The sequence below is a fragment of the Myotis brandtii genome, unplaced genomic scaffold, assembly GCF_000412655.1.
Source record: "Myotis brandtii unplaced genomic scaffold, ASM41265v1 scaffold305, whole genome shotgun sequence".
In the NCBI taxonomy this organism is placed as follows: domain Eukaryota; kingdom Metazoa; phylum Chordata; class Mammalia; order Chiroptera; family Vespertilionidae; genus Myotis; species Myotis brandtii.
Genome location: NW_005361652.1, coordinates 2,022,034 through 2,049,786, shown reverse-complemented (window position 1 = coordinate 2,049,786; position 27,753 = coordinate 2,022,034). Strand labels below are relative to the sequence as shown.

Below are 27,753 nucleotides of genomic sequence, written 5' to 3'. Positions count from 1 at the left end.
TATGCTGCTGTAAAAAATAAGCAATTCTTACCATTTGCAACAGCATGGATGGAACTGGAGAGCATTATGCTAAGTGAAATAAGCCAGTCAGTGAAAGAAAAATATCACATGATCTCACTCATTTATTTATAATTTAAAAAAAATTATAAACTGATGAACAAAAATAGATACTGAGGCAGTGAAGCATCAAACAGAATGTCAAGCTACAGCAGGAAGGCTGGGGAGGGTTGTGCAGGCAGGTAAGAGATCAACCGAAGGACTTGTATGCATGCATATAAGCATAACCAATGGATGCAAGACACTGGGAGGGGGGTGAGGGCATGTGCTGGGGGGTAGGGGAGGCTGGGAGAAGGTCAATTGCAAAAAAAGGAGACATATGTACTACTATGTGTGATACTTTAAACAATAAAAAAAGAAAAGAAAGAAAAATAAAGAAGGGATTGAGATAAGTGAGATTGGGAAGAGAGAAAAGCCAGTTAACCCACCTGTTCATGAGGAAGTAACTCATGGGCCAATCAGAGCTCATTCTTCTGGGAGACTTCTGAGGAGCAGAGTGTAGGAAGTACAATCAATTCTGATGTAATGTGGCATGTGTTTCCAAAAATATCATTGGATTATAGAGAATCATGCAATAAAGACTACAGGGTTATAGGGCAAAACTGAAGACCACAAGAAACAAAACCTTCACCAGTCACACACAAAAAGATAGGATCCTTCAAAATGGTAGCACAGTATCACACATGTTACATGGTTTAGAAATACATGAAATCTACAATAAATAGGGTACTTTAAAGATGGCCTGGTGTTTGCTTTTGGGGGGTAGGGGAGGCTGGGGTAAGGTCAATTGGAAAAAAAGGAGACATGTATTACTATTTGTAATACTTTAAATGATAAAAAATAAATAAAGAAAAGAAAAAAAAAAGAAATTGGCCTTAGCTGATCCCAAAGCTTTCCATTTTGATTATGGTTAAACATGTCAAGGGCAACCAATTTGTCCTGCTTTGCCAACAACTGTTCTAGTTTTATTTGTTTGTTTGTTTTTATTAAATTAACTAGAGGCCTGGTGCACGAAATGCATGTACTTGGGGGCAGGGGCGTCCCTCAGCCTGGCCTGCACCCTCTCGCAGTTTGGGAGCCCTTGGGGGATGTCCAATTGATGGCTTAGGCTGCTTCCCAAGGAGTAGGCCTAAGCCGGCAGTTGGACATGCTTAGCACTGCAGCAGAGGCGGGAGAGGCTCCGGCCACTGCTGCTGCACTCATCAGCCATGAGCCCAACTTCTGGCTGAGCGGCCCTCTCCCTGTGGGAGTGCACTGACCACCAGCACCAGGAGGCAGCTCCTGCATTGAGCATCTGCCCCCTGGTTGTCAGCGTGCGTCATAGAGACTGGTTGTTCCACCATTCAGTCGATTTGCATATTAGCCTTTTATTATATAGGATTGGGGTGACATTGGTCAACATGAACATGTAGGTTTCAGGCATGTGTTTCTAAGTTACAAGATCTGTGTATTTCACCATGTGCCCACCAACCAAAGTCAAATCTTCTCCTGTCACCTTATATTAGGAACCCGTCCTTCCCCTACCCCCTTCCCTCTGGCGACCACCACTCTGTTGTTTGTGTTCATGATTTTCAGTTTTATATCCACATATGAGGGAAATCATATGGTTCTTGGCTTTTTTTGACTGACTTATTTCACTTAGCATAATGTTCTCAAGGTCCACCCATGTTGTTACAAAGGGCGCTATTTTAAACCTTCTTATGGCTGAGTAGTATTCCATTGTGTATATGCACCACATCTTCTTTATCCAGTCCTCTATTGCAGAACACTTTTGTTGTTTCCATGTCTTGGCCGCCAAAAATAATGTTGCAATGAACATAAGGGTGCATATATCTTTGTGAATACATGATTTTGAGTTTTTTTGTATATACCCACGAAAGAGGTTGCTGGGTCATATGGTAGCTCTGTTTTTAATTTTTTTGAGAAATCACCAAACTGCTTTCCATAGTGGTTGTACCAGTCTACATTACCAACCAACAGTGAATGAGGATTCCCTTTTTCCAACAACCTCTCTAACACTTGTTATTGCTTTTCTTGTTGATAATGGCCACTCTACCAGGTGTAAGGTGGTATCTCATTGTAGTTTTTCTTTGCATTCCCCTAATTGCCAGTGAGGTTGAACATCTTTTCATATATGTATTGGCTGTTCATATGTCTTTTTGGAAGAGGTGTATTGTTAGGTCCCCTGCCCACTTTTCTAGTTTTAAAACCAAAAGTTCTGAATTCTGGGAAACCCTTTAGTCCCAACCAAACTGAGAAAATTTGGTCACCCCACATGTGACTATTGGGTAAAATAGTAACTCAACCCAAAATACTATGCAAAAAAATATGAAAAAGATAGGTCATCAAATGCCAGGTAATTACAGAAGTGAAATCTGCTAACAAGCAAGATGAACAGGGAAAGGACAAGAGCTCTGCTAGGTTCCCGCAATAGACAGCATACCACAGGGACTCCCTGGCTTAGCCACATCCTTCCTTAGGTACTTTCAATTCATGTGGTATCTCTTCTATGGATTGACACTATAACATAATGCATAAAACTTCAATTTTGATAATTGGACAGGGTGGATTTAAGTCTTGGCTCTACCACTTATAAGCTGTGGGCCTTTGAATGAGTCATTTTAACCTCTCTGTGTATCAACTTTTTTATGTAAATAAGGATATCAATAGTAGTAGCTAGCTTGTGGGATTTAAGGAAATATTAAGTAACTCATTTCAAAACACTTAGAAGTGTTTGGAATTTAGTATGCACTTAGTGTTAGCTACTATTTTGATATCATCGATATCCTCCTTTATTCTTCTTTGGACATATCACCATCATGTAGCTGTTTCATAGTCACCTCTAACTCAATATATTTAAACTTGAACTCCTCATTCCTGTCCCCAACTGCTGCTCCTACTGTTTCGCTTGTCTTCATGAAGGAAGTTACTTGGGACAGAAACCTTGAACCATTCTAAACTCCTTTCTTTCTTTCACATTCTATGTCCAGGCAATTATCTTCATCCACCCTAAATATCTAACAATGACCATTCATTCATCCTTTGATTTATACAGTATTCATTTAATATAAAGCTTTTATTGGGTTCCACCCATTGTACTATAAAATTTGGGAGCTTGGTAATACTGTCAGCCAAACAGAAATCTGGGAGCCACTAAATTCTCCCTACCCCTCATTCTCTATATGCAATTTATTACAAGACCAATCTTTCTACCTCTTTAGCAATGCTTATATCCATACCCTCTACTATTTCTTTTTCTAACACCTTGGTTTGTATTCATAATTTCTTTACATCAATTATGATGATAATTGCATAAATGATGTCTATGCTTCTAGTCTTTGTTCACTACTATGACCAGAATGATCTTTGTAAAAAAAAAACTATTTTAAAAAATAGTGACTCCACATAGCTTTCAGGAAAATTTTCAAACTTCTAGTTCATTATACAAAGCTTTTTATAATCTGTGCCTTGGTAGAATCTTTTCCTGGCATTTACATATATATATATATAGTTTCCTAAACATGTGACATTTTTTCAGGCTCCCATGACCTCACATGTTTGGTTTCTTCTTCTTAGAATGTCCTCTCCTCTGTATTCATCTAATTATTGGCTCCTCATTCTTCAAAATTTAGCTCAAAAATCACACTCTCTGCAAGGCCCTCCTTGACTTTTCAATCTGACTTAGCAGTTCCCATGACAACTCTTTCCTCTATGGTGTTACATTGAAGAGGTAGTATGATTAATGGTTAAAAGTTACCTCAGAAATAGTCTCCCTGGATTTGAATATTGGCTCTCACACTTAGCAGCAATGTGGCTTTGGGCATGTTACCTAACCCTCGCTGTCCTTGTCTATAAATTGGGGAAATTATAATAGACTCTACCTCAAGGAATTGTTGTGTGGATTAAATGAGTTAATACATGTAAGAGGTTTAGAATGGCGTCTGGCACATGATAGCACTTTGTATTACTTATTAATATCATTACTACCATAACTATTTATTTAATAAACCCTCTAGACTATAAGCTTCCTGATAGCAAGGACCATGTATTCCTTGACAATGTAGCCCCAGGGCCTACCATAGTTCCTGAAACATAGCTGCTCAATAAATTCTTATTTTAAAAAAATGAATGATGAATGAATAAAATAATTAAATGCAGTACTGAAATGCCTTCCCCTTCACCGAAAGGCAATTAACAGCCTGACACACCAAGCTCTATTTAGTCTCACATACCTGGAAGAGGCAGAGACTAATTGCTGCAGCTGGCCCTTTCTTTTTGCATATGTAGCATCTACTGTTCTACTGTGCTATTCAGGGGAAATTATATAAGTTTAGTTCCATTTTCAATTGCCAAGAGATGTTGCCTTCATTATAACTTTAAACCTTGGAAAAATAATCAAAGAATAACATCCTCTTCTATTCCAAAAGTGAAGTCCTAGAAAATCACCAAAAAAATAATAATAACACATGGAAAGGCTTCTTAATTATGGAGCTAGCTGTGCTCCATCCAGCTCATTCTAGACACTTGGAGAGACGATTTCAAGAATTTGCCAGATTTCAGATTAATCAGAAAGCACATGAACTGGGATGAGTGACAGCACAATAAGAAGAACATTAATGCTTAACATAAACAAAGATAGGCTGACCTAGATTTGAAACTGTGCAGTTACACAAGAGAAGACTTTTTGATGACACTTTTAATGGGGAGTGAAATATTCTATTTGATTGGCAACTTTTCTATAATTAAGACATAGTCCAAACTCACTGCAAGACCATTTTAAAAAATGCTATCAAATGTTACAAGCCTTATTAAAAATTATTACTTACTCCTGTCCATATCTCTTTGTCATCATTACTACTCTGTGAGATTTTATCTTGCTTTCTTTAACCACATAACTGGGCAAGGTGGGGGGGGCGGTTAGTACTCCAACTCCTCTCACTTCTTGTCTGAACCTATAATCAAGGAGTCTCCTAGATCACTGACTATAGTAGTGAGCTATATGTTTGAACTCTGATATTCAGAGATAATGAGGTGAAGGAAAGGTTGGCCTAATACTCTGTGATAAACAGGTGCAAGTATTTATCATTCTATGACCAAAGATTTTGCTGGCCCCCCAAAAGGGGCCTCTTGCTAAGGAATGATTGCTTCACTCTCTGAGCCAGCTCTGTGGGCGGAAACCAAAATTTCAAGAGATAAATATTACTTTTTCCAGTCAGTTTTATTTTTCCTTCTCATGGACTTGCTCCATCTGCAACACCACACTCTTGGACTATTGCTAATGATGGCAAAGCACTTGGTTGAGTTGGTTGATTCAGTCAGTCCATTGGTCAGTCACTTTAAAAGGAGATGACAAACACATTTCTGTGAAAACAGCTTTGGGAAGGCAACAGACAGAACTGAGAGAGCATGGCACTGACCTACCCCATCCCTCGACACATACACACACACTGACATAGCAGCTTCCAGAACAGCCTTGTCTGCAATAGAAGTGAGGCAGCTTCATCACAAATCTATAAAGCTGGGGAAGTGTGGCTTCAGGAAAGGCAGTAAAAGAATATGCACTTTGTGACACTATTTTGTCACATTATTATTATTATTATTATTACTACTAGAGGTCCGATGCACAAAATTTGTGCAAGAGTAGGCCTTCCTTCCCCCGGCTGCTGGCACCGGCTTCCCTCTGGCACCTGGGATCCAGGCTCCCTTCCAACACCCGGGGCCTGGGCTTGCCTTGCAGCCCTGGCTTTGTCTGGAAGGTCATCCGGAAGGATGTCTGGTCTAATTTGCATATTATGCTCTTATTATTATAGATTATTATTACTAGAGGCCCGGTGCATGAAATTCATGCATGGGTACGGTCCCTAGGCCTGGCCTGCGATTAGGGCCATCTTCCCCAGCTGCCTGCAGCTGGCCCTGCCCCCCACGGCTACCCACCCTTGGTTCCCCATTTGCTGTAGGGTGATCGGTGCCTGAAGGCCAGGGGAAGGTACCGAGAGGTCAGCTGTTCCTGCCTGCTTGCCAGCCCCGTGCCCGCCACGGGTGGCCACCTGGCGATCGGAGCCTGCTGGCTGGGGATAGGGACCAAGAGGTGGTCAGTGCACCTCATAGTGACTGGTCCAGCGGTCGTTCTGCTGTTAGGGTCAATTTGCATAGTACCCTTTTATTATATAGGATTATGATTATTATTATGATTATCAGTTTTAGTATTTATAGAATGTTTACTAGGTACCAAGATATATCTTGGGTGCTTTATGTAACTTATATTTCATTCTCTAATAACTGAGGAGAATGGTAATATTATAATCCTCATCTTATAGATGGAGAAATTAAGGCACAGAAAGGTTTCCTAATAGTCCAGTGTCACACAGCCATGATTGATAGCAGATTCTGAATTCAAACATAGGTGTGCTTAATTCCAATTCCTAAATTCTTAAAAATTTTCCTATTCTGATTTTCTAACAAACATGTGACTGTGCCAAATAATTTAAACCCAAGTTTCCCAATCAATGTGCCACATACAGGATAAAAAGATGCTAACACTTTGATCCTTCAGCTCTTAGTATGGCCAGTAAGGTCTAGGATGATCAGTTACTTCTTCAAGCTGCTAGAAATCTTCTCATTTTATCATAATGAATAAACATATTTTATAATTTTATGTGTATAATTACATGAACAAGGTTAGGCAGTACAATTTAATTTCTGTAAAATTTAGTGTCCTCATCTGTAATGTATGACTAATATTTATTTACTAGGATTTTGGTGAGGATTAAGTAAGATAATGTATATGTCACTAAATTAGGGCTCTTCAGATAATATCTATCTTTAGAATAGATATGCAAACTCACTTCAAGACCATTTAAAAAATGCTATCAAATGTTACAAGCCATATATATTATAAGGGATTGGCCTATGCAATTTTGGAGCCTGGCAAGTCACAAGATCAACAGTGAGTAAGCTGGAGACACAAGAGAGTCAATGGTATAAGTTCTAGACCAATTGCCAGCAGACTGGACCCAGGAAGAGTTGATGTTTCATTTTGAGTCCAAAAGCAGGAGAAAACCAATGTCTTAGCTCAAAGCAGTCAGGCAGGAGGAAATTCTCTCTTATTCAGATAAAGGTAATCTTTTTTGTTTTAGTCAGACTTTCAACTCTTTCAACTGATTGGATGAGGTCCATACACACAAGGGAGGGAAATTTGCTTTACTCAGTCTACTGATTCAAATGTTAAACTCATCAAAAAACACTCTCATAGATATACCCAGAATAATGTTTGACCAAATGTCTGGGTACCCTGTGGCCCAGTCAAATTGACACATAAAATTGACCATCACAGTCACCTAGTATGTCAGACATGTGGTAAGGACTTGATAAAAGATTCCTCTCCTTATATTCTCTTCCTCAATCTTTTAAAAGAAATATTTTTATTGATCTTAGAGAGGAAAGGAGAGGGAGAGAGAGATAGAAACATCAATGATGAGAGAGAATCATTGACCAGCTTCCTCCTGCACACCCCTACTGGGGATCAAGCCGCAACCTGGGCATGTATCCTGACAAGGAATCAAACCATGACCTCCTGGTTCATAGGTCCATGCTCAACCACTGAGCCTTGCCAGCCAGGCCTCTTCCTCAATCTTTACAACTTTCTACAATGAGTAGTACTAGTATCTCCATTTTACAGATAATTAACATCAGATTCAATCCAGATATTTTCAAGTGTTGTGATCTTTTTATTAAAACATCTAACCTTCAAGCCACTCTTTTGTGAATGGCATGACTTACTAAATATCAGAGAACTCCTAAGCGCCAAGTGCACCTTTCCTTTTATCTTCTCCCTTCTCTACTTAATCAAAACTATGTATCCAGGGTCCCATTTACTCAATGATAGGTGATGACAGGGGTAATGGGTTATTAAGATAAAGAAATCCATGTGAATATATAATAATAATGTATCTGCTAGGAAGCTTGTCACTCCTCCTATGGAACAAAGTATTCTAATTCAGTAAAACTGCATGATTCCCAAAGATTATAAAAGGAGACACAAAGGAGGTAAATCCAGCTAAATACCTTTTGTTGTGAAACCTTTCAGTACCTCTGAACATGAACAAGGCCTGGTGGGTAGTAGTGGGTCAGGAGCGGGGAGGTTCCAACTGTTCCTTCTGTAAATTTGAAATTGGACAACCATTGGGTTTGGGCTACCTGTCACTACTTGAGCCAATTAAGCAGAGACAGGTTCAATCATATATGAGCCTTTATTCCAATACTGCTGGCAGTATGGGAGAGGATCAGGTCATCCACAAAAATCTTCTCTGTAACTCCTCATAATCCAGCTGCTTATATTGGGTAGAACAAAAGTTACATGGGGAAGTAGGAATTACAAGTGTGGGGAAATAGGCAATACGGGCTGGGGCGGGACTCCATTGTTTGGGCAACAAGGTTGTTAATCTTCCCATGATATTAGGCAATTCTTGAATGAGAATGGACAACATTCCAAGGTTGACACCCAGGTCCAAGGTCGACTGCCAGGTCCCAGGTTGACACCCAGGTCCTGATGGGGGTGGGGGTGGAGGAGGGGGTTCCATACAACTCCCGGCCAGGTTAGAATCTCCTCTCTTTAATCATAACAATGCAATCATGGTTAATAGAGCATGATTGATATTTCTTATAATTATAGCTAGTCCCCAATTTTTATTTTTACCCATGACAAGTTGAGCTGGTCCTAAGGCAGTGTCAGGAAGAGCAACAGGCTTTGTATGCTAGAACTTTGAAAGTCAAGAGACACTAATGAGTTGTCCACCTCAGTTCCCCTCTCCCAGCTGCCTCATAATATTGAAGTCAATGTCATAAAGGACTAAATACAGGTAACCACAGCTTCTGCCTTGTTGCAAAACAATTTCCATGGAGCTTCCTAATGACCCAATCCAAAGAGATGTATAACAAAGGGAGAGAGTCTTTTGAAAATTTTGTATTTGTCATCTGGAAAACAGTGTGTAAATATCATGATTAATAAGAAGAAAAATTACAAATGAGTATATTAAAGTATAACATCTTAAAGAGAGATTATTAGGATAATGAGCTAAATTATGGTTCCTGGTGTGAATTGAATTATCACTACTGATGTTATATAACATTTCTAATAATATAAATTATCATTCTTAATATTAAACCTTATTTCTAATACCATTCATTATATTACTAAGAATTATTATCACTGCTAAAGTTATAAAGCAAACTGTATTTACTATCAGTACTATTGAGAACAAATCATATTTATTAAGTGCTTAATAGGTAGTAGATGCTCTGTGTTTGTTAGGGGCAGAAATAGAATATTGGGGGCTAGCTATAATTATAAGAAATACTACTCATGCTCTGTAAAGCATGATTTTTCTGTTCTGATTAGAAAAAGGCTAGAAGTCATACAGCATTAAGCATGGTGCAGCCAAAGACTTGGGCCTGTGCCTGGAGTCCCCCATTTAACAAGGTGGCAGGCAGATGGAGTGAGTGGTAGACTTTTCCTGGTGATGTCAAGTTCATTACCAGGAAGTTTTAGGGGGAGTTTTTTTTTAATATATGTTATTGATTTTTTACAGAGAGGAAGGGAGAAGGATAGAGAGTTAGAAACATTGATGAAAGAGAAACATCGATCAGCTGCCTCCAGCACAGCTCTTACTGGGGATGTGCCTGCAACCAAGGTACATGCCCTTGACTGGAATCAAACCTGGGACCCTTCAGTCCACAGACCAATGCTCTATCCACTGAGCCAAACCGGTTAGGGCAAAGGGGGAGTTTTTGAGCCAGCAGGACTGATATAAAACAGACATGAGGATTTAAAGAAGAAAGTTCAGGTTTTGGAAGGGTCTAAGATGTTCTCTCTCCCACCTCTGCTGAAAAAAAGGTTGTTCAAATCTGGATATTTGCCCTTTTGACTTTTAAATTCAAACAGAATGGCCCCATCTAACCATGGGAATTGTGGTAACTCTGGAAGCAGACCACATTTGCATTCTCAGCAGGTATCTCCAGATTGTCCCTACAGAGCCAGTGGCAGAGACCTCTGAGGCCTATGGTGAGAGGATGTTCCTGGGGGGAGGTCCTCTGGAATCTCCTACATCTCACATGCAGGAGTATGAGATGTGAAGTAGGAGATACACATGCCTCTAAAGATGGTTATACACAGGAATAGAGCAAACAGGATTGCAGAAGTCAGGAAAAATGTGGGGCTTATGGTAGGCAGCAGAGATAATAGGCTCTCCTCAGTCTAGTTTGCTCTCCAACCTCTTTGTCACCTCACTCCTTACCTCCCTTCTGCACAGAGAATAAGGCTAGGCTTGTATTTTGAAGGACAGTCTTTTTCCACTGCCAGGTATTTTGGGGGTCTGTGGAGGAAGATGATCTAGCCTCCATCATATGTTAGGGAGCATATCTGGGAATATTTATCGTGATATCCCCATCTGTTCTTGTTTAGGTTGCGAGCCTGATAAGCTTAGTACTAAAATAGTAAAAACCTCTGTGTGTGTGTGACTATAGCCTGCACAGACACTGTTGAGCACACTCTCTCTAATCTCTACCCCAAGTCACCTGGTCTGTCTACCTTCTTATGTTTTCCTGGAACGTAAAGACTCCAAAGGCTGGAGGTTAGTGCTGGGGAAACAGGAAATGTCCTTCCTTGGCTACCACCATCACAGGTGATACATGCTTCAGGAAATCTAAGGATTCACAAGATGACAGAGTTAAATCCCAGATCCCTCTAAATTCAACCTCTTTGTCTTAGAGTTCATGCTCTGGATATGGTGAGGATAGAGAGAATAGTATGGAAATTGAATTGCACCAATAATGTGGGCAGTCGATGAAAGAGTGAAGAAAGATGTAAATGAGAAAAGGAGGAGGAAGGTTCCTCAGTGATATGCTAAGGCCACTCAACCACTCACTATGACGTGCACTGACCATCAGGGGGCAGATGCTCCAACTGGTAGGTTAGCTTACTGCTGGGGTCTGGCCAATTGGGACTGAGTAAGACTGGCCAGACATGCCCTGTAGCCCTCCCTAAATGGGCCCTGAAGGAGGTTGCCAGCTATGATTGTGTCTAGTGAATATAATAAAATTATGCTTCTCTACTGTGGGGATGGGCAATCAGTACTGGGGCAGAGTGGCATATATGAATTCTCTAATGTTAACCTAAATGCACATAGTAATATTACAGACTCTCCTGTAAACATATCCATTTCTGAGAGGGGAAAAGGCGAGGAGGCCAGCATCCTGGTGAGTGAAACTGATTATAGTGCTAATATGCAGATGCAGGAAGTACTCTTAACATGGCCATTTCCCTGGTAGGGAAGGCCTGAAAAGTTCCACAGTGAGTGGCACATCCTTGAGCACAACTCTCGGCCATGTTGGTGCTACAGGTACCTAGCCTCCCTGTGCTGCACCTCACAGACACCCACTATACGGGTCCCCAAGCCCGGCACCATTTTCAGAGGCCCAGACGATGACCCCTCAGCCCACAACACCTCTGTGCTGGCTCTCCAGGAATGCATTACTTTCTGGTGGTCTATTACTCCAGTAGTTTGGAAATTTCCTCCTTGAGGCCAAGCAGGCTGGCCAGAACTCCCAGGTGCTCCAGGGCTCCTATAACCCTGAGGGTCAGGGTGTGTCACTGGGATGGGGCATGGGGGCCTGCCGTTACAGTCCCTCCTCCAGACCAACATGAATGAGGCTGGGGTTCATGGTGTAGACCATGTGCACATTTCCAGTTTATGAGAATCTGTGCACTTGGGGGATAGGGAAAGGAAGGGAAGTGCTCAGGGTCTGGGATTGTGTCTGGGGATGATGTCAGCCCACAGAGGTTGTCAAACCACCCATCTCTTTGTCCCATTGGTCCTGAGACCAATTCCCTTCACCCCAACTTATTTGAACAGATAAATGAAGGAGGTTGCCAGCTAGTGAGCCATGTAGATATCTAAGGGAACAGTGTACTAGTCATAGGGCATAGCCATTGGAAATGCCTGGAACCTAGAAGAAGCTATGCTGGTTTTATAAATGATCTAAAGGGCCCTTGCATGGACCAATTTGTGTTGGCAAATAATGAAAATATTTACCAATTGACATAGTAGTTCTCAACCCTATCTGGCTCCCCCCCTTTTTAGGATAGTTATAATTTTACATAATGAAATTTTATTTAAATTTTTGATATTTCATGCAATATATATTAGGATGAATCATGCGAAATTGTTAGTATTTGACCTGTTTGACTTATTATAAAAACAATGATTACATATGATTCAATGTATTATAGTTAACTTATAAATATAGTTATAACAATTTATTTTATATTATAAATATGTATTATATGACTGTATAACTATACAATAAACACACTACATAAATGTATGTGTTAATGGTGAATGGTAACAGATGTTCGACCTTGGACTTTGAGCTTGGCGAAGAAAGACTCAAATACAAGCAGTAGAAGAAGTAAGGCCACTGGGTTGTGAGGACTCAGGAAACAAGTTACAGAGGCAGAAGAAGAGCCCTTGGAACTTAGAATAAAAAAAGCAAAGGTATGAGCTATGAGGGAAGAAAGGGGGAGGAAAGGCAAGAGAGAGGGTGAGCAAGCATTCTGGGTTTTTTCTCTTGAGGGTTTTTATCTGCTTTCCAAAGGCTGGAGATTTTAGGGAAGGTCTCAGGGGAGGATCTCAATAGAATATTCATCAGTTTATCCAGGTGGGTTCTTTCAGAGTTGTGGTCTACCACATGATTAGGGACATGCCAGAGGAGGAAAGGTCTGGGAGGGTCAGAATCACATCACCCTGCAATACTTATTTTCCCAGTTTTGCCCATTTCGAGGCACTGGGAACTTTCCTCCCTGGTGACCTTCTGTATCTGGCCTATAGTTCCTACTCTACTCAAGCCTAACTGCCTACTATATCATATGCAAATTCATAAATTATAAGTATGATATGTACTCTGCAATAAAGAAAATGTATATGTAATTTATAAAATATAATATGATATGCAATCTATAATAATATTATGTTAGTTATTATAGCATACACAAAGTACACATATTATAATAATATAGAGTAATATACATGTATTACTCTACACTATCATATATAATTAATATGAAAACATATATTAAAATATTTCATACTGGCTATTTGCTTTCCTTAAATAAAACATATACATAATTTGACTTACCTATGCCTCAAATTTGGGGAAAAATATTTAATGATCTAAATTTAATATAAAATTATATAAAAGACAATTTTTATTGAAATGTATATTATGATATGTAAAGGCTTGAGAAATACAAGAGAAGAATTAACAAATTAGGTAAATAATTAATAAAAGTAGTAGTATAGTCACAATAAGTAATGAAAAAGATTGAGCATTGTTTGTGTGTCAGGCACCATTGTAAGCACTGTAAGTGCACTGGTGTATTTAACCTTCACAGCCCCCTCACCAGAGCCAGGGTGAATGCTTTCATTATTGGTCAGAGGAGAGGTTTATGGCAGCTAAATGGTATGCTAATCTCACAAATGACAAGGGAAATAAGTTATCAAAAGAAAAAGTTTAAGCCCTAATTTGCACTTACTTTGTAGTCTATATACCCTAGTTGACCCAGAATTTGACTTGAAGTAGGGGCATCCAATTGCAATGTAGAAGATGTGGGCCCTTCCTCATGCTTGTTACTTTTAGAACCCTATTTGATGAGTAACAATTTTTTCTCTGTTGTGAATCAGAATTTTCCCTATAACAGAGGAGAACTTCCACAACACCAGAGGTCTCATTCTGAAATCTGTGTGGCAGCACACAACATAGAAACGATTAACTTTGGGTGGAAAATACCTGTAGACTCTGAGATTGCCCCCACTAAGCAGTGTGTGTGTGAGGTGCAGGGTGCTTGTATATATTTGTTACTGTGCACACCTCAAAGGACACATTCTTAGACCTTATTTGACTGGAGCGCACTTCACAAGAGCACTCAGTAAACTGGCATTTATTCACATATATACTCCCCACTGTGAGGCAAACTTTTAATCACTACAATAATTTTTATTGAGTATCTACCTGTGTATACAAGTCTAAAAGTTAGAAGGAATAGTGGTTACATCCAGACAGGGATATGAGGTAAGAATGGGACTGTATTTGGTGATTAAAGAGGACATTAACTATATCTGTGATGCTTTATTTCCTTAATAAAACAAAGCTACTGAAGGCAAATTGGAAAAAAAGTTAACATTATTAAATTTGGATGGTGAAATCACGGGAGTTTGTAATGCTCTTTTTATTTCTCTGTAACTTTGAAATTAATAAAAAAAATAAAAATGAAGATTACAGGGGGAGATTTAGCATACATGCAGCTCATCTTCATGAACAAAGACCTCACTAACCACTGAATAATCAGTTTTCTTGGTTCTGGGTTAAAGCGTTTAGTTTAATGCCTCCATTTCTTTTGGGAATGGAAACTGACTTCCTTAAAGTCACATATCTCTTAAGAAGGTAAGGGTGGAATGAGAACCCAGAGTTTATAATCTCCACCTAGTTCTATGCTCTTTTCATGCTGCCAACACCTCTTCTTATACTGCCATGGCACTGGGGTCTAAGATGATGACCACGAGGCCTGGAAAATCATTCTTAATCCAGAAATATCTCATTCTTATCATGATTCTCTATATACTAAGACAGAAGAGTGGATTTGGACATTTAAAAAAGATTTTCAACAATCCAAAAGTTAACCTCCAGCTAATGTGAAAATTATTTAACCAAAGCAGCACTTAATTGTGTGAGATCTCATGGGATGAGAATATATAAACCTATATTTAGTAAGACTCACTAAGTGTCTGGTCCAGGAGGTGCTTGAGGAGAGATGAAAAAACAAAACAAACAAACAAAAAAACAACAACACAACATAAGAAATCTGTGACCATGACTAATGTGCTAATCAATATGGTAGAAAAACCAGGATACTACTTCTAACTTGACATCTAGGTAAACTAAGCTCCATGTATGACTTGGATTTCATTGGGAGAGGTGTGGAAGTTGGGAGAAATGGAATTAGGGTAGAGACAGGAAAGAGCTGAGTGGACAAGAGCCACAGCATAACTGGTCTCTGACACGGCAGGCTAGGATAGGATGTTGGCCTATCAAGGGGAGGATTTTTCTCTTGGAGAGTGGTAGGCAGCCATTTTAATAGGGTAGGGCCTGATTTAGAAAGTCTTGGGTGGTAGTCTGGGAGATTTTGACTGACCTGCCCAGAGAATTGTGAGTTTTGGAGCAAGGATGCGGCAGAGTTCATTTTGTTATTCCTATGTCTAGTGATGTTAGCTACTGGAAAAGTGTCAGTCATTTGTTACTGTGAACACATTTTGTCCATTGGGGCCTATCCTTTGACATTTCTGTCAGAGTTTGGCCATACCACTGATCTACCAGGTAGCAGTGGGAGGAGGAATTTTAAGATGTCCGACAAACGCAAACAACTTTTGATTATCAGTGAATTTGGGAAACAAATGATTTCATCCCATAAAGATTTAATGAGTGACTATTATGTGCAATGCACTGGGCCTTGTCCTATAATACATAGTAAAGGAGATACTCATCTAACTGGGAAGGAGATGTGTAGAGAAACACATGGAGAGCACAACAGGGGAAATAATTCACTTGGGGCAATGAAGTACAGTTTAATAGAAGTGACATTTGAAGCTGGGTCTTGGAGGATGAGTAGGATCTCAATAGAGGGGCACAGAAACAAAGGACATAGTGGAAGGAGCCAGAATAGCAAGGGCAGAAAATTGAATGGCATGTTCAGGGAATGGTAAGTCTTGACTGAAGTGTAGGCTGTGTGAAGAATTGTGGCTCGGGGGCTGATGAGCCAGGCAAACTAGGCTTAAGGATTTGCATATCAGAAGAGCCACTGCAGGTTTTGAACAGTAAAGGAACATGGCCCTATACTTTAGAGAGATCACTTTGGTAGCAGTTTGAGGAACAAATTGGAATGGAAATGTTGGAAGATCATATAGAGGGTATTGCAATAGTCCAAGCAAGATATGAGAAAGGTTTGCCCTTTCATATCAATGAGAATAGAGAGAAAGAAATGAATTTGAGTGAAATTTTTAGCAATTACAAGTTTTAATGGGAGTAACAGGGGGAGTTCAGTGAGAAGAGAAAGATAAAATTCAGGGATGACTCCCAAATTTTTTGTCTTGGATGACTGTGCACATGGAAGGCAGATATTTGGCAGAGGAGATAAACTCACTGCCAAGAATCTGGAATTTGAGGGAGCAGCAGAAAGCCTGCTAGTGGGGTTGGTGGTCAGTTCTGATATCCTGTCTCCCACAGGCACATTTGCTGCTGCAGCCTTGGGATTAACATCTTGTATCTGAGAAGAGCTCCTTGCTAGTGGTTAATTCCCAAGGAGGCTCATCAGGCCTCAGGTAATCAGGAGTTGAGGATTTAGTTGTAATGCCTTATATGGCTTCACCTCCCCAAATTAATTGAGGCTCATTTGTTGGATAAAAATCTAAGAAATGATCTTGACAGAGCATAGCACAGATCCTGTAATGAAAGGGAAGTGAAGATGGTTGCCAGCCCATTATTAAGCATAATAACTAGGTTGAAATTAGATGAAGGAGTTTATCTAGGCAGAACTTTCCTATTGATAAAGAGTAGAGGGTAAAAGTGTGAAAGAAAAGCATGTAATCCAATTCATGAAAATTGTAGAAATGCTTTTTAAAACCTGAAGCAATAACATTCATTGTATTTATACAGCTGAAGTGAGGGATATTCTCTCTATTGATGGATACTGATACACAGATGAAATTTTAAAAATCCAATTCTTTTCCACTGACATAACTTTATTTTAAACAATAAAAATAAATAATAAAAATTTAAAAAATTTAAGAATGAAGAATTGGTTATGTCCATATTTCCAGGCTGGGGGCAAGGAAACAGATGTCCAACAGCAAAGGTAAAGTCCACTCACTTCTTAGAGAACTTGATTTTTTTTGTACTTGGGGCCTGCCCACTTGAGGAAAGCAGCCTACACTATAATAGATGTAAATAAAAAAGAAACTTTTAATTAAGCACATTTGAGGGAAACTGATAGAGAAGCAGAAACATTCAACTCCCACATTATAATATTAAGAACAGGAGAATAACTTTATATTCAATTAGTATAAAACATAAGTAAAAATGTTAACATAAGCACACAATGCTATTTCTAGTTTACAATTTTAGGATTTGGGTGATCATTCCTAGATATTTAATTTTAAATAAATCAATACAGGTCAGATAAAATGTATCCAAGGTGTAGATCTGATCTGCAGAGGTTAAAACAAGTACACAAATTATTAGTAATTCATTACTCTGTGAATTCTGTGTGTAGTTCATAGAAAAATATCTGACATACATTATTTGATGGTTGTTTTTCTCACAATAGTTATTATTTAGGGATATAATATCATTCAGCTGGGCAGGTCTATCTACTCTACTGGATATTAGAATACATATGACAATTTGGATAGTACCAAGCAAATTTTAATATTTTAATGGCTCATGAGCTGGAATAATGCTGGTGGTCTTGTTCCGGCATCTAGAAGGGTTCAGGAATTTGGAGAAGCACTGTACATAAATTAAATAAGAGTCCAGAGACGAAACATAATGTTGGAAGGCATTTTGGGGCCAGATGAGCTTGGCTAAAGAAACCAAGTTCTCCTTGTCTCAGGACACCTTGCTTTTTATTAACACAATTTTTCCTAAGGCAAGGTGGAGATATACACATCAAAGGGTAGGCTACTATACAGAATCCATTGTCATATCGGGGAAAAACTGCTGTTCAGGTGTTTGACCAGTAAGAGGCAATAATATGTAGATTAAGATGCCCTTAGCTGTCAGGCAGCAAGCAATCAATTTATGCATCCTTTTCAGGTTTGGGGAAATGCCCTCAGCCATTTCCAGATGATTCAGCCCTGCTGACATGCTGGAACTGGCTTCTGGCACCAGGATAAGGATTATAGGAGGCAGTATGTAGAACATACAATGATTAAGAACATAGGTTCTGGATTCAACTTACCTGGGTTGGGGTCTGAACTCTGCCACCACAACCTGAATGACCTGGAGCACATCACTTAAACTTTCTGAATTTTTATTTTTTCTCTTCAGTATAGTGAGAATACTGAGGGTTCCTACCTACCAGAGTTGACATAATAAAGTGAGAAAAATACATACAAAGCAGTTAGCACAGTGCCTGGCTGTTCTCTACTAAGGGCTGGAAGAATGCCAGTAACTGCTTTTGTTGCATCTTTCTGTGCTGGGTCATGCAGTTGGTGTGTATGTAACCTGGTCACCCAGTTTGAGCATGCTTCACTTTGGGCTCCTTTTGTCATACAGTGTCGCATCCCCAGAGGTGTGCTGTGATTCCTCCCCAGTGGTTAGCAGATAGCAAATCCTTAGTTTTAGAGTTTAGGTAGGGAAAAATGTAAGTGCTACAGAAAAACTTGAACAACCTCCCCTCTAGTGGTCATTTGATGAACTGCCCCCAACAATTGCCCTGTTGCTTGAAAAGCAGGAGAGGTGGCCATATAAATGAGTGGGATACTGTTGAGATAGTTACAAGGAAACCTGGTTTAACAAATGATTTTTTAAAATCACAAATATGTAATAAACTAGTGTTGGATGTACATTCCCAGGCAAAGGACTTAAGTTGTAATGAATATATATGAAATTTCCATATAGAGAGATGTTTGTTTTAATCCTCACCCTGGGGTATGTTTTTTCATTGCTTTTAGAAAGAGAGGAAGGGAGAGAGTGAAAGAAACATCAATGTGAGAGAGAACTATCAACTGGTTGCCTCCCATATGTGCCCTGACCAGGAATTGAACCTGCAACCTTTGGGTGTATAGGACAATGCTCCAACCAACTGAGCCACCTGGCCAGGGCTTCCATTATTATATTCCATTAGAGATTGTAATTTTACTGCTCGCAAGACTTTTTATATAAAAAATGTTATAATCATTGTTGTTGATAACATATTATCCTCCTTAGGGACTTATCAACTTTTATCAGGGCTTTGTTTTCACAGCAAGTAGGTATGGCAGGATTTTCTCTCCTGGTTGTATTGAGGAGGAAGTGGAGGCTTATTTATAAAGAGGCTAAATAGGTTTGCTTTGCTTACCCAGGGTACTTTCCAGGGTACTATATTAGTTTTTACCCCTATGAGTCTCCTCTTGGAAAAATACATTGCACGGACACTGGCATGTCCCTTTATATGTTTCATACATTCCTTTCTTTGAATCTTCATGTCAAATAGTCTAAGCACAGTTTTTTAGATTGGAATAAAAATTATTAAAATAAAGACTTGAGTTTTAAAGTGGCTTCCTTTGCCTCATTATAATTATTTTGGATAGCTCAGATATTAAAGCATTTCTGCCAACAAGACTCAACCAAGAGTAAAAACTGTGAGCCTTACAGAAAACTAAATCAAGGGAGTAGAAATGAAAATCCAAAGAAACACAATTGTTCTTTTAAATACTTGAATTGGTATTCATAAGACTCAAGAATGATCAGAGAATGGATACTTCAGAAATAGGAAGTGTTTTATAATGCAATGACAGTGATATTTATAATAATAAGGAATGATTGTGAAGCAAAGGATAGGCATGCACTCACTTATACTTTGGATGAGTTTGCTCTGTAGCAATCTTCAATCCAACTGCAGAATTTCACTGTTTATTGGATAAAAATGTTTTCCTTCCTCCAATGCCCCTATTTACACTTGAGGCTTGTTCAGTAAAACCCAGTTATCAAACCACCTGTGGGAGAAGACAATCTGATCAAAAACCACTTTTCTCAGGAACACTTTGGGGGCCAACTAAAAAAGGTGTTGCTGGAGTAGTTGTAAATAGAATATAGCTGGATCGCTCTCTGAAGTAGAGGCCTGTGCTGCTGAGGTTAAGTTGTGGGTTGGTTTCCACTGTGGGTTACTCAGTTCCATTATGTCGCCAACCTGTCCATAGCCTGTGCCCTGGCCAGTTACATCACAGATATATTCATTCAGTTATTTGCCAAATGAGTATGGAGTGTCAACATGCAAAGGGCTCTGAAAGTGTGGCATGTTATTGCAAACTCCTCATTACAGAATCATGACTTGCACTGGTGACTTCCGATGGCACCATCTGTTTTTTAATATATTTTATTGAAATTTTACAGAGAGGAAGGGAGAGGGATAGAGAGTCAGAAATATCGATGAGAGAGAAACATCGATCAGCTGCCTCCTGCACACCCCCCACTGGGGATGTGCCCGCAACCAAGGTACATGCCCTTGACTGGAATCGAACCTGGGACCTTTCAGTCTGCAGGCCGACAATCTATCTACTGAGCCAAACCGGTTAGGGCAGATGGCACCATCTTTGATTCCTGCAATTGCCCTTGGCCACTTGAGTTGCATGTGACCTTTTTCTTCCTTCTGCCTTTCTGCGAGTCTCTCACACCTTTCAGTGCTTAAACTCAAGGTTTCAGTCCCTTCATGATGTCTTGTCATCAGACTTTTCAGGCTTCTTTGCTCAATACATCCTTCTTAGTTGGTTCGCTAGTCCCATATCTACATATAAATCCTATTCCATCCCCTCTTGCGCTACTATTGGTTTATTTTCCTAAGAGCGACAACTCAATAAAAGCAAATCATACCTCTTGTTAGAATCTAGTAGTGACTCAGTGCTCTATTGATGAAAATTCAGTGTGGGAATATATTTGGTGGCAGGTGAGCCTTCATGGATCCATGGTATCATACTCTTTATCTATTTTGGGGGAAAATTCCCTCAGGTCTCTTAAGATACCTTATATTTTCATTTTGTATTGTGAATACAAAAGGAAAATACTAAGGGGAATGATGTTTGGAAATTGTTCTCCCCATTATTATATATCTGTTCTCTGCCTCCTGACTATCTTATAACTAAATACTCCCTCTCTGCTACACAAAGCAAGGGAACAGAAACTAAAATGAACCATAATCTATTAAATCAAAGACATTTTGTTTAAAAGGAAATGAATTCTCAGTGAACTCTTAAGGTCTGTATGACAAAGCTAATTATAATGGCAGTTAAATGTCTTCAACTCCCTTTGAGCATGATTGTTGTGTCTGAGAAGCAGATGTTTTGATAATGTATCCTCAATTCCAACCACACCTTGTCACTAATGGGTCAAATAGCCTGTTTATATTATAAAGGTGTAGATTTATGCAAGAGATCTTTTAGAATAGATAACTAAAGGGATTTAGAGAGCAAATGGAAGGACTATTCCAAAAGTTTTATTTTTTTCCTATCAATTAGGTAATGATAGAGGTTGAAGCTACTTTGCCAAGATAAAAATTTTAGTTCAAAAACACGTTCTGTGTACCTTAGGGTTAGGGAAAAACAAAAACAGGAATATAAAAGAGTTTTAAAAAATGGATATCCAGGTTTTCTTCCTATTAATGAACTTTTAAAATAAATCTATGAGAAGATATATATTTCTTTTAAAACATTTATATTGTTACCTCTCAGGTGTGTTAATTCATTACAACAGTAACACATATAGCACATAAAAAGAATAATATAAAATTCATTTAAATATGATAAAACACTAAATATTAAAATTGCATTTAGTCCAAAGATGTATCACCCATAATTTTTCATGACTCAGAAAGTTAAACTCATGCGGAGTTCTCTCTCTCTCTTCTTGACAATTATGAGACAAATGACTGGTTAAATGACTAATACCCGGGAGTGAATTAAAAAGCCCCCAAGAGATAGTCAGTGATCTATCTGGATTAGATTGTTAGTCTAATCCAGTTGTACCTTCATGACTTCAACAGTACACAATCCAAATTGATGGATATGATGCCCTCTGAATTCTCCAAAAAAAAAGTTCAAATGCACTTCAGCATAAATTTAGAAGGAGTTATTTATTTGATTATTGATTTATTTCTAACAAATACTTCCAATATTATAGGAAGATTTGGGGGAGCTTGTAATCAAAGCCCATACACAGCAGACAGTATAAAATGAAGTCAGAAAGAAATAAAAACCATGGAGTTAAAAAACTTTCTCGGGCCATAGACTCCTTTGAAGATCTTAGAAAAAGCTGTGGAACATCTTCCCAGAAAAGTATAACCATGCACAAAGGCGCAACATTTTACCAACAATCGTGAAGTCTACCCAGACACCCTCCCCACCTGGGTGTCCTTGAATCCCTGGTAAAAACCCTTCTTTTATAGATAGCAAAATTCTGAGGTAAGATAGTTATTACACTTGAGCATTGCATTTAGCTCTGAAGTTGCTGTCAACCAAGGTTAAAAGAGAAACACAATGGGTTATAGAGTTCTCAAAATCTAAGAAAGGGTGGAGATCAGTTGATAAAGTATAAGCAAGTATATAATTTTTAAATCTCAGTGTTATACAGTTTGTGAAAGCATTATTTTATAACAAGTAATCAAGTAATATTAAAGAATATTGAATAATTTGATGAAATTATTTGAAAATAAGCAATTGGAAGTAGAATATCTATGCTAATCATATTGACTAGATATTAAATTAGCCACAGTTATCATGTCCAACCCTCCTGGAAAAGATGCAATTTTCTGTATATGTCTTTACTTAATGTTAGATTTACCCACCTAATATTATTTGGTTAAATTTGACATTAATTTAATATATTCCCATGGGCACATACCATCTGAGCAGCAAGGGAGGCCTCAGGGAATAAAAAGAAATTGAACGGTGATTAAATATCTGCTATTAATAGGTCAGACTATAGAAAAATGACATGTAGATAACAGTGAATAATTACTTTAGATGTCCACTGCTTCCAAACCAGGTATTTACTTTCTCAAAGGCAAATAAATACCATAATGGTTCTTATCAGTTATAGGCAGAGGCAGCATATGGTATGGGGTTAAAAATTGTGGTTTCTATATGTGGTTTATATATAAACCACAATACTGGAATCAGAGACTGTTTATCCAGCACTTATTAGCTGTGTGACATTGGGAAAAGTAACTGAACCCTGAGTCTCAGTTTTCTCATCTGTAAAACAAAAATAATAAAAGTGTCAGTCTCAGGGCTGTTCCTAGGCTAGAAAGGGGCCCTGTAGAAGTACTTGTTTTGTGGGGCTCATATCTATATAATCTATTTGAGTCAACTAAAATGTCCGTGTCATTCTAGCAATTCAACCTCACACTCTTCTGGCATTGGGACCTAGCCATGGGTCCCTAGGCAAACCCCATAGACATGAGTGCTGGAGCTTCCTGGGGGATCTAGTCAACCCCAAGCAGAAGCTTTCTATACAGGATTGAAAATACTCCAAAGGTACAGGGCTCGAGCAGACATCCTGCTTTTCCCACTGGTCTGCCTTATAGGACCACTGGGAAGATTGAATGAGGTAATCTATGTAAGGCACTTTCCATAGTGCCTGGCTCATAGTATGTCCTCAGTATATGTTGGCAACAATTGTTGTTCATATCATTGTTATCTACAATACTCACTGTATCTCATGCCTCATTTGGTTTTCTTTTAGTGGATGGATGCATTGATTGGTCAGTGGATCTCAAGACATACATGGCTTTGGCAGGCGAACCAGTCCGAGTGAAATGTGCCCTTTTCTACAGTTATATTCGCACCAACTATAGCATGGCCCAGAGCACTGGGCTCAGGCTTATGTGGTATAAAAACAAAGGTGATTTGGAAGAGCCCATCATCTTTTCAGAGGTCAGGATGAGCAAAGATGAAGATTCAATATGGTTTCACTCAGCTGAGGCACAAGACAGTGGATTCTACACTTGTGTTTTAAGGTGAGTGCTGAATGAAAATATTGTTCAACTAGGAGCCCAGTGTGCGAAATCACATAGCGCTGCCCATGCACTCACCGCCCACGAAATCACCACCCTGTCTTGACACCCGAACCTCTCCACAAAGAGCTCCAGCACGTCTGGCCCAGCCCCCAACCCCTCTGGCCTTCTCTGGCTGCTTCAAGCCCCGCCCTCAGTCCCTCAAGTCAACTCAGGCTGGTCCCGCCTTCTCTGGGTGCCTCCCTGATTCTGCCCTGTCTCTGGAGCAGCACCCCACGGTGCGCACAGGCAGCCTCCTGCTGATAGGAGCTAGAAAAGAGCTAATATGCTAATGGCCCAGTCGTGAAGCATTACAGCATCCTGACCATTAGCATATTACCTCTTTATTAGTATAAATACCATAGCTGGTAGTCTTTTGATTAGGTCTGGAGTGTGTGCAGGTGTGCCTCACCTTTACATTAGGTATGTTTTTGAAAAGTTGCAGTGTGTGCAAAGCTTCAATAAATTCAATTTTAATTATTTATTAGAACTACATTGCAAATCTTTATCAAATTTTCATAAAATGGGACTCCCATTTACTGTGTGTGTTATTTAATTTAAACATTTTCGGATTCATTTCTTCCCCAACTCAACCCCTGCCCCAGGGCCTTATATTAACAGTTGTTTTTGCATAGAGCCTCTTCTCTCCCCATTATTTATTCAATCATTTGCTTATATCAATATGGACTTATGGATATTTATATTATACATTGGGTTATAGTTCAATGCTACTTTATTTTCTGGTTCAAATTCTTCCACCTTTGTCCATTGGGAGCTCTTTCAATAGGTGCCTCTGCCACTTTGACATAACCTCATTATTGTGGTTTTATTTATTTTAGCATTTCCTTATATTCTACTACTATAAGATATTATAGGCTTATCAAGTCTATTTTTTACCACAGTTCTAGAATTAGCCATTTTTTCCAAGGAGCCCTGATTCCTTTTAATAGAGAAACCACAATTTGGGTGCTAGATGTGCTTGTTGCTACTGGGGTGGGGCTACTTTTAGGCACTCTCAGCTGACAGGCTATTTACTTTTAAGCAAAGACTTGTTTTTTTTTGTTTTTTTTTTAATTAAATCTTTATTGTTCAGGTTACATTTGTTCCTCTTTTTCCCCCCCCCATAACTCCCCACTCCCCTCCTCCCAGTTCCCGCCCCACCCTCCGCCCTCACTCCCCACCCACTGTCCTCATCCATAGGTGCACGATTTTTGTCCAGTTTCTTCCCGCATCTCCCATTCCCCTTTCCCCCCCAAGAATAGTCAGTCCATTCCCTTTCTATGTCCCTGATTCATTATAATCACCAGTTCATTCTGTACATCAGATTATTTATTCACTTGGTTCTTAGATTCACTTGTTGATAGATGCATGTTTGTTGTTCACAATTTGTATCTTTACCTTTTTCTTCTTCCTCTTCTTAAAGGATACCTTTCAGCATTTCGTATAATACTGGTTTAGTGGTGATGAACTCCTTTAGCTTTTCCTTATCTGTGAAGCTCTTTATCTGACCTTCAATTCTGAATGATAGCTTTGCTGGATAAAGTATTCTTGGTTGTAGGTTCTTGGTATTCAGCACTTTGAATATTTCTTGCCATTCCCTTCTGGCCTGCCAAGTTTCTGTTGAGAAATCAGCTGACAGTCGTATGGGTATTCCCTTGTAGGTAATTGAGTCTCTTTCTCTTGCTGCTTTTAAGATTCTCTCTTTGTCTTTTGCTCTTGGCATTTTAATTATGATGTGTCTTGGTGTGGTCCTCTTTGGATTCCTTTTGTTTGGGGTTCTCTGCGCTTCTTGGACCTGTAAGTCCATTTCTTTCACCAGGTGGGGGAAGTTTTCTGCCATTATTTCTTCAAATAGGTTTTCAATATCTTGCTGTCTCTCATCTTCTGGCACCCCTATTATTCTGATGTTGGTACGCTTGAAGCTGTCCCAGAGGCTCCTTACACTATCTTCGTATTTTCGGATTCTTTTTTCATTTTGCTTTTCCGGTTGGGTGTTTTTTGCTTCTTCGCATTTCAAATCTTTGACTTGATTCTTGCGCTCCTCTGGTCTGCTATTGGGTGTCTGTATAATATTCTTTATTTCAGTCCGTGTATGCTTAATTTCTAGTTGGTTCTTTATCATAGCATCGAGGGTCTCATTAGTTTTCGTGACTCTCTCCTCAAGTTTATTGACAGCTTCTAGCACATTTTTGCAAGCCCTCAAAATTGCGATTTTTAGCTCTATATCCTCCATTTCTGTCATGTTTTTTTGTCTCCGCATTTTTTATGCTTTCTTGGTGCACCCCCTAGTGGTCTTTGTGCGCAGTCTTGTTCTAGTTGAGCCTTGATTGTTGTAGTTAATACTAGAGGGATTTGACCACCAGGCCGACTGGCTGTGTGAATCAGCTGTGTCTGCCGCGGAAAACTTCTGTCCTCTGGGGAGGTGCTAATCTAGCCTTTGCCTGAGGCGATCCGGCAAATGGCTCTGCGCAGGGCTTGGGCGGGGCGGGCTCAACAGGGCGGGCGGAGGGGGCGGTTATGGTGCCCTCAGTCCCGTTCCCAGAGGCTCTGCTTCTCAGAACCCCCGGAACCGCTGCAAACCTCGGAGGGAAAGCTGCCTTCCAACTGATGCCAGACACTCCCGCTTCTCCCGTTTGGGTCCGAGTCCCCAGCGATTCGCCCGTATCTGGAGCTCAGAGTCTGAGACTCCCCCCTGACCGAAAACGACAACCGCGCTCTCAGCCACCAGCCCGCTTTGCGCGCGCACCTCCGCACCTGAGTTTTTTCCACACTGCGCCTCCTCTGAGCCTCGGTGTGCTGTTATTTTTCCTTCTAGTTGAAGAGTCTCTCCTCAGCCAGCCTTCCTGTGGTTCTGGGTGATGTCCGTTCCGTCTTTTAGTTGTATTTTTGAAGTGGTTGTTTGCGGCAGCAGTCTCCGGTGTTTACCTATGCCGCCATCTTGGTCTCTTAAGCAAAGACTTGTATTATTCCATGAACAAGTGGAATTTTTCAATGCCCTTGAAATTCTTTCCTATAGGTATCTCTCTTTCAAGTACATATCAGTTGGCCATGTTTGTAGCTATTGCAGATACCATCTAAGTCAGTGGTTCTCAACTCACATCTAGATCAATAGAAGAAAATGGGATGGTATTCTACTGAGAAGAGACTTAATTAAAGCATAAGTGGTGATCTATTTAATCACACAGCAGGTCTTAGTGATTGGGACTGATATGTGTAGGTAAAATTTTGAACATTATCCCTCATGTGTGCCTTGATAAGGAAAAAGTTCGGGAACTGCTGTCCTGAAGGAAGCAACTGTGTTTTGTCAACTCAGACATATAGAAATATCTTCCATAATGACATATGTAAAGCAGGTAGCATTTGTGTGTGAATAATAAACATGTTTTTCAGATTTAGTATTGGCCATTGATGCCAAATACGTGACAAATGAGAAAGTCAATCCATATAGGTGATTCTATGCCATTGCTAAGGGAGTGACATTTATAATATGAAAGGTTTTGAATTTCACAATGTCTATATTCACCTAAAATTTCCATATTGAAACTAAGGTAATCATGGATGATTTTTGTATGCTTCACAGATATCATTAAAATTATTGATTTTTATGCCCTTAAAAATGCAGATAAAATTAGTAATATTCTCCACCCATTTGAATCATAACAAGAAAAGTTTACTATTTGTGACCTTTCAGTAGCCAATTAAACATATTTTTTTTTGTTTTTCTTTGACCAATCTCAAGAGTATGTAGTTGAATTTTTCAGCATGTTAGTGGGTTAGTAATAAAGAAATGGTGGACAAGCGAGTCATATTTGGAGAGACTTATAGCCTTTCTCTCCACCTGAATC

At 39.4% G+C, this 27,753-nt stretch overlaps 1 protein-coding gene across 1 annotated transcript in view; it reads left to right on the top strand.

Moving 5' to 3' along the window:
- The window catches only part of IL1RAPL2 (interleukin 1 receptor accessory protein-like 2), a 1,356,387-nt gene that overhangs the window by 716,101 nt on the left and 612,533 nt on the right, over positions 1-27,753 (top strand). The window contains exon 3 of the mRNA XM_005869867.2: positions 23,599-23,872. Within this exon, the coding sequence (XP_005869929.2) occupies positions 23,599-23,872 (274 nt within the window). The remainder of the gene's footprint in view (positions 1-23,598; positions 23,873-27,753) is intronic.